Genomic DNA, 8,134 nt, shown 5'->3' on the forward strand with positions numbered 1-8,134 from the left:
AAAACAAACACTGAGGTGTTTCTAGCCCTGAGAGACGCCGTAGAGGTACGTCATGATAATATGATAATAACAAACTGACAACGTCCATGTCAATGTGTGGCAGAGGTGTGGTCTCTCGCATGCTGCAGAGGAGGGGTGATGCAGTGAGCTCGCAGGGCTGCGCGGAGGCAGGAAAAACAGGTGTGCCTGGTAGGGATGGGTATCGTTTAGGTTTTATCCGATACCGGTGCCAAACCGGTACTTCTGAAACGGTGCTGGTGCTTAAATGGTGCTCGAACCGGTGCTTAAAGAATGGAGAACACAAACTTTGAACAAAAACCTCTTATGTTTTTATTTTTAGCAGTCTCTTTTTTTCTGCAACATGATAACCAAGTTAGCCCTATGAATTTCGTCCACTTTTTCTTTGGTCATTTTAGCCTTTTTGGCCAGGGTGAAGGGAGTATCTGCCATCAAACAAGAAGACAGCCGCATGTAACTATGACGATGTTTGATAGTTCACCTTATATGCATTAATTTAATAAGGTGGTAAGCCTACTCAACATAAATTACACACGAACAACATTAAGCTACTGACCCAGAGAAGAACGGCTGCTGCTGCTGCTGCCATCATCATCTGTCATCATTTCTCCTACACTGGCTGGGCTAGGGGCCAGGACTCTACTCTTCGGGTTCTTGGGGAATGTTTCTAACTCCGGGTCGATAACAGGCACCACACCCGCAGTAGATGTGCTCGGTGTGAGGTCTTGCAGCAAGCTATCAAATATGTATGGAATGCCAGGACTGCCATAATGAATTAATTAAATACACCATTAAAAAATTAATTAATTAATTAATTCAATAATTAATTAAAATATGAAATAAATAAATAATTAGTTAAATGTGTCAATAATTAATTAATTACATGTGTTTTAAAAATTAATTAATTATTTCCCATTTTAATTAATTATTTCCAATTTTAATTAATTATTGCCACATTTAATTAATTATTTAATGGTGTATTTAATTAATTCATTATGGCAGTCCAGGCGTTCCATAAATACGGTGCATTTCTCGGCTTTTAAAAAAATGCTATGCGTCCCCAGGAGTTTCATCAGGTTCGAGGTGTTACCTCCTTTGCACAGTATCACCTTAAAGCACTTGTTGCAGGCTGCTGAGTTTGCATATTTTGCTGTGAAGTACAGCCAGACTTTTCACCGCTTCGCCTTGGGCATTTTTAATCTGTAGCTCTGCTCTAAAAGAACGTATGTACCTGGGCCCGCCTACTATGCTTGCAAAGGTAAAATGATTAGCTAGAATCCAAAGTGTATGACATCTCAAAAAAAAAAAAAAGCACCGAAATGTGTCTGTTTTGGGGGGTTTTTGATAGTGACAGCCGGGCAGGAGAGGAGTGTGTGGCAATGAGCCAGGAGTGTCTGCATCCTGAGCTGATCAAGGCTAAAAACCGCAGTTTTTATTCTGTGTTTTTATTTTTGTGTAGGTTTAGAGTTAAGCATAACTCTATGTGTTATGTTTAACAGGCTTAGGGTATCAAGTTTCTTCTGCTCTATTAAGTAGTGAAAGTGCGCCCTCTATGTATCATCATATATAATGACATCTAAATTTAAACTTTTGTGATTCATCAATCTAAAAGTCAAATTTTGGGGATTCTAATTAAAGTTTTGTAATTGCAAAACACTTCAACACTTCCACGTGAGCCTCTTTATCCAAAATGTGCATGTGGAAATGGATAGATGTTTAATAACCAACTTGGTTTCTTTTATCTCCCTTGTATTTCATTTGAGTAATTTTGAACAAGTGTTTCTTTTCACTCTGATTGGTGGTAATGATTTTCTGGAGGTCATTAAATCATGAATCCTCTATTGCCTATATTGCTGAGTATATATTTAATTTGGAAAGTACTGTGGACAATAATTTGGTCGGCAGTCCAAGGGTCCACCTCTTGAAAAGCAGCATACCACACATTGTCAAATCTGGTTATCCACATCAACCTTTATCATGTGTGTGTATATATATATACGTATATATATGTGTGTGCTTAAAATGTGTTCAACAAGATACATGATACATTCAATCACATTTTTTTCGTTAGGCCTTCATAGAACTTAATTTTTTGTTGCTGATCTAGTTGCTGGATGATGTTATACTCATAACTTCCAGGATGTACCCCAGTTCTTAACCCTTTGTTTGTGAGTATTTCCCAGTAATGACTCCGGTTTCCATCACTATCAGCGCCATAACCAAACACATTAACCTGGCAAGACAAAAATACATATAATGAACATATAATGAATATAATAAACAAATGCATTAGCAAAATGTTCCTTTTTTAACCAAACATCAAACAATGGCAGCTAAAAAAATGAAATGGACAGTTGGACAGCGACCTGGGAAAGCACCAAATGAAAATACAATGATTATATTATGAGTGTATGATGACAAAACCTCTTAGAGGTTTTGACATTGTAGTCTAGTCACATTACGAAGCTTCAGCTTTCACTTTCATAGGACATTAAAATATAACCATTCACAGATTTAACCAGAGTTCTTTAATCAAGTGACACTGGCCTTTAAATCTGTTCTGATCTTCACCAAAGATGTTTTGAACTTTTGAATAACTTTTGAAATGCATATGTATTTAAGAGGACAATACAAAAATGAGCAGCTTAGCAAAGACTCAAATGGCATGTATGACAATAAAAAAACCCATTTTATTTCATACTTGTGGCACTTCAGAAACTGAAAACTTTGTACTTACCTCATCACAAATGTGAAGTGCAAGAATCAAAGCCATAAAGCCAGTGGATGGATAACGTCCTTTGTTTCCAAGCCAAACCTCATGTACATATTTCATAAAAGCTGGATTTACCACCATAACCTGTTAGAAAATAGAGTGAGCCTTTAAACATATTTTATGTTTACCACTGCTTTGTCATTGAAGTTACTCACCAAATCCTTGTTAGTTTTGATCTTTGATTTCACTGGCATATATGACCTGTTGAAAAAAGCATGACATTGAAAAATATAAAGTAGGAGTTTAACAAAAACAAAGCTAAAAAAAGGCATTGAGCGTGGAGAAGGACCAGAGTAATGGTTTGATACAGAAATTCACCTTATTTCACCTTACAGTACATCCATCAGCCAAATCATATTAATCTGCATACATGTTGAATTCATGCACTGGCTTCCTATTTTTGCATTTGATGTAAATTCTGTGCTGCAAGACAATCTAGGGGAAATGTAAAATTTTTTTAGATACTTTGCTTAGTAGCACATGTATGTAATTTAAGCAACTGGGAGAGAAGAAGGTAGTGTATGTTGACTGTGACATCTAAACCTACATAAGAGTGTCATAAAAAAAATAAAATGGGGTGACATTGCATGCTGAGATAAAATCAAAATATTTTATCTGAAACATTAAATTAGAAAATGGTGAGTACGATTTTTAGGCGCATGTGCCCAAATACAGATGGCATAAAAAGTGGCTGCACAACTGCCTAAAAATGTTTTACATAAAATAACCGTTCAACAAGTATTAAGAGAAAAGTCACTATCCTAAAGAACAGTACAAAAGCTTACTTAAATGAACTAAAGTAAGATGAGTTGTTATGAGGACTCTTTATCAGATTGCATGTTGTGTAAAAAACTGTAGTCATAATATGTGGTCTCAGGACCATCAGTTTGTACAGAGAACATTACAGAAAGACTTTCAGCTCTCTCTCTTAATTAGTTTTGCTTGTACATTTAAAAGACCTAGTGATGATTTTCTTAACTCTTCATTAAGCAAGTTTTGTTGGATTTTGTTTTATTGTTGTCATTTGATTATGCTTGTCTGAAACAGATCACTCTTGTAAATGAGACACTGAGTCTCATTAAATAAACGTTAAATAAAAATTAAAGTGAATGAAGTACTGGTGCAGACAAACAGACAAACGCCTTTGGTGTGAAAATATCTTAAATCAATTATAATTTTTCTACAAGTGTGTGTGTGTTACTCAGTAGCGGTTTTTGATACGGGCGACATGGGCGGTTGCCCAGGGAGGCATCGTGCTGGTGGGCGGCATCACGGGCATCGGGAAAAAAACAAAAAAATTGCTCTTACTTATGCTGCCCCGACATCAGCCAGCGCATATTGAGAATGGCATAGGCACCGATCGGCTTTCTATCGCCCATTTGCTGAGCGTAAGGTCGCCCTCCTTGCGAGGTGCGCCTGCTGCTTGTGGCACAGGGAGGAGAGGGCGGGGCGGTGGGGGGTTCTCTGGCTGGCTGGAGCTCACAAAATAAAACAAAATGAAAACAAACCAACAAACACGAAAACACCAGACATCATGATACAGACTTATAATTTGCACCGATGTTTTTTCGAAATTCTGTACGCGAAAAGTGAGCGCGAGAGCCCTCGGTGCGCCTGCTTGCTGCTGAAGTCAAAGTAAACTTTGTCATCTCCGGTATATACACTCCAGTATATAGAGAGACGAGACGACGAGGCTCCAGTTACAGCAGTGCAAGAAAACAAACAATAAATATAAGAACAGTAAGAAAATAAATATACACTCCAGGGAGTGTTCGCCCAGGGCGCCAAACAGGCTAGGACAGCCACTGGTGTTACTACAATTATATTTCCATGATAACCTGGTGTGCAAACCTGTTCTGATGATCATTAAAACATGTGCATTGTTAAGGGTCCGATATTGAGGACGAGAGTAAAACAACGATGGTCCAGAAGAGCTTGATCAAAACAATTGATTTTAATGAATACACGCAGCGTGGGGAGGTGTAAACTGCAAAACATCAGTTGTAAATCTCCGCCCAAAAATACACTTCAGATTGCTTTTATAATATCAGGGTATTATAACGCCCCCTCTTGCGTTTACAAGCACCTAATTTGCATCTTAAGAACATTATTTGCCTCTTTTACAGACAATGATCAATTTTAAGAGATAAATGCAGACACAGAAGTTCCCCTTTCTGGCATCCTCCTCCAAATATGGTGATGATCTCAGGCCTTTGAGGTCCCCATGGACTTGTCCTCCTTCTGCCACCTGTTGTCAAGTAAACTCTAGTGCAGAGGTTCCCAAAGTGTGGGGCCCGCCCCCTAGGGGGGGCGCAGAGCCATTGCAGGGGGGGCGCGGTATGAAAAGAAAAAAAAAAAAAGAGCGCTTGGACACTGCTAGCATAATGGACAGGTTTTTGACGGGGCTCCCACACAAACGCAAAGCAGGAGATGAAGCATCGCCAAATATGTTTCCAAACCAACTTCCTTCCACGCCAAAGACTAGAAAATATGGTGAAGCATATCTTCCCTTTGGCTTCACCTGCACAAGTGCCAAGGTAGGTCTCCCCTGCAAAATTAGTTTCCCTGCGTCGGGAGCAGCGCTGGGCTCTCCAAATCATGGACAAACAGTATCCCACATTCTTGATTTTTAGTTCACAAACACTTCTTGTAATAACTAACTACTCCTGACATTTTGGAAATGTTAGCTCTTTATGCAGTAAAGTTACAGTGGGATACAAATAATATCAGGCTGATCCTGCCGTAATTTGTTCCCCCTGTTCAAATCACGGACAAACAGTATCCCACAGCTGTTTATGTGTTTAAACCCATTTTGCACAGAGAGGCATTTTTTGAAAAATGTATTGACAGCAATGTTGAATATTATTACACAGGAAAAAAAACAACTACAGGTAAAATAATTACACCGTGACGCCTCTGCCTTTGTAAATGGAGGGACAGTAACTGCGTGTGTATATGTAAGCGTGTAAAACCTGCAGACAGTCAGATTAACAGTATTTTGTCTCTATCTGCCATTCTGCAATCCAGCTCATGTAAACAATAACGTGGCGCACAGCGTGACGTGAAAAGAGGCACATACCTTTGACGTTGCGTGACGAACTCTGTAATCCTCGTCCACACGTAAACACAAAAAAGGAGTTTTAAATAATCTCCGTTTTCGGTGAATCGCAACGCCGTTTACGTGTTGACGAAAAGCCCAAACGCATAGAAACAGCTGCGTTTTCAAAAATACCCGTGTAGGTGTGGACGCAGCGTAAAAGAGTTAGTAGTTTATTTTATTACTACCTGTAATTTATTGCCGTTTACTTGTATTTGCTTAATTGTTTACTAAATGTTTGAGGTGTGAAATAAACCGCAATGGAGTTTGTAAACAAAATATGGGTGTGTGTGTTTGGAGGATGTGTTTGTGCGGGGGGGGGGGGCGCGAACATTTTTCTTGTAAAAAAGGGGGGCCTGGCAAAAAAAGTTTGGGAACCACTGCTCTAGTGCAACATGTGGCTGAATACACTCAGGCCTTTGCTCCACTACTATTTTTACTGTAACAATATACTCAGCATATAAGCTTTTAAGATTATAGATTTAACTCAACGATTTAAGTGGTTATAACTGCACCTGTAATAAACATGTTAATATGTGATTAGGATAACCCCTGTAATGCAAATTATAACATAATGCCAGCAGCTGCAATAAATGCTTGTATGAAATGATAATTAATGCAATGATAAAGATGATGTTATGAACAGTAACCGTAAAATAATTTCTTTAATCCTACAGCATGTAAAATAGAGCTCACCTTCCAGTAAAACCTGTTGTAGAGGCATTAATGAGCCACTCAAAGTCCTGTATCTTAAAAGGAAACGGCACAAAATGAGTGTTGTCATCTACAGCCACAGCACTCTCTGGATACATGACACGATGAGTTGTCTTGTTCCCAACGTCTTTTTCAAAGCCTCTGGTAATACCAGTGTTCATTCTAAACAGTACGAAGGGGTATATTTCACATCAGTTTGGATCTTTTGTGCAAGAGGGGATCTTTAATGGTTAAGGAAGACTCCCTTTAGCTGAGAAAGTACCTTATGACAACTTCGTGTAAATCTATCAGCGGTCCATAATGCGATCTCCTTAGATTACCAGAATTACCCACCACTGCACAAGTCCTGCAGTGGTCAGGTTTGGGTTGTATAACATCTGGATTCCGTGGAAAGATTTTAAAGAAGTTGGCCACCGTTGTTCCATAAACTCCAAAGCTACGGCTTTCAGTCTGCAAGCGCTGTCAGACATATCAAATAAACTTTGTTGTGAGACCAAATGAGCTGGAGGGGGTGTAAAAATGTTACTCTTTCCAGGTGACTACTTACCTTCCACCAGTTGAATTCATTCTCTGAGAGGTTTAAGTTTGCAGTCAAAAATGGTTGAACACTTCTGTTCAATCGATCCAGAAGCAACTGCTTATCTTCTGATAAGCATTTTGTACAAGCACACAGCTTTTGGTCCACAGCATAATAAGTCAAGTGGTAGCCTGTTTTGAAATACACACCAATGCCAGTGGCACACAGAAGGAAAACCACCATCTTCAATTTTGAAATCATTCTAGATGTGTGACTGGGAAACATAACAATCTGCAGACAGAGTGTGTGGTGATACACACAAGTTAAGCTCAAAGACGTCATATATATATTGTATGTGTGTGTAGTAGCCATTATCAGCAAAAGGAGTAAAATAAGTTATAGCTTATCTAGAAAGTCATCATATATAAAGCAACATTTTAACAGAGATGGCTATGTCTCTTTTGCGATAACATTTCTTTTCACCCATAAAAAAGTAAAGAAAATAATATCAGCGAAGATTAAGCTTTTTTTACCGCATCATCTGTTAAAATGTGATACTCTTATATATGACTTACCTGATCTGTGAGGAAATCCCTTTCTGGTCCAGTTTCATGTAATACACATACAAACCTCGCGTCGACTCACCATCGGTTCACTCGCAGGTAACACACATGACATCACATCAATACTCGTTTGCTACCGGAGAACGTGATACCTTCATCTCCCTAGAAAGGTGTGGGGAGGTGTGGTTTATGCGGGTTTCCTCATGTACCCATGTTCGCGTTTGGAAACCGCTTCACCCATGTTATAAAGATAGTTAGATAGTTAGTCACACCAGGAAAGCTGTGTCTTGTTTATTGCATCATACACTACAGATTACACAAATTAAGAAAATCACTTTTCTCCGCGGCTGCTTTTGTTTCCATGAAGAATGCCTAAGATCGTTAAGTTGTGAGTAACCACCAGATGAGCTATATTTAAATAAAATTTGTATTGAACAACGGGAGGGTTGCAC

General features: G+C 38.8%; 1 protein-coding gene across 1 annotated transcript; it reads right to left on the reverse strand.

Annotated features, from left to right (window-relative positions):
* Window positions 1-2,070: 2,070 nt before the first annotated feature.
* On the reverse strand, window positions 2,071-7,895 carry LOC109200119 (CMP-N-acetylneuraminate-beta-galactosamide-alpha-2,3-sialyltransferase 1-like). Its single transcript, XM_019355559.2, has 7 exons — window positions 7,892-7,895; window positions 7,150-7,172; window positions 6,865-7,052; window positions 6,585-6,764; window positions 2,947-2,992; window positions 2,756-2,875; window positions 2,071-2,251 (listed from the first exon to the last, which is right to left on the reverse strand). Exons 1-7 carry the CDS (start codon window positions 7,893-7,895, stop codon window positions 2,072-2,074), a joined length of 741 nt encoding a protein of 246 aa, XP_019211104.1. The 3' UTR covers window position 2,071.
* Window positions 7,896-8,134: the final 239 nt, after the last annotated feature.

The sequence above is a fragment of the Oreochromis niloticus genome, unplaced genomic scaffold, assembly GCF_001858045.2.
Source record: "Oreochromis niloticus isolate F11D_XX unplaced genomic scaffold, O_niloticus_UMD_NMBU tig00001654_pilon, whole genome shotgun sequence".
NCBI classification, from domain to species: domain Eukaryota; kingdom Metazoa; phylum Chordata; class Actinopteri; order Cichliformes; family Cichlidae; genus Oreochromis; species Oreochromis niloticus.

Coding starts and splice junctions, on each gene's coding strand:
- LOC109200119 (XM_019355559.2), bottom strand. Junction 2,993..6,584: donor ACAACAGGTTTTACTGGAAG/GTGAGCTCTATT, acceptor TTTTTTCAACAG/GTCATATATGCCAGTGAAAT. Junction 2,876..2,946: donor TCAAAACTAACAAGGATTTG/GTGAGTAACTTC, acceptor ATTTTCTAACAG/GTTATGGTGGTAAATCCAGC.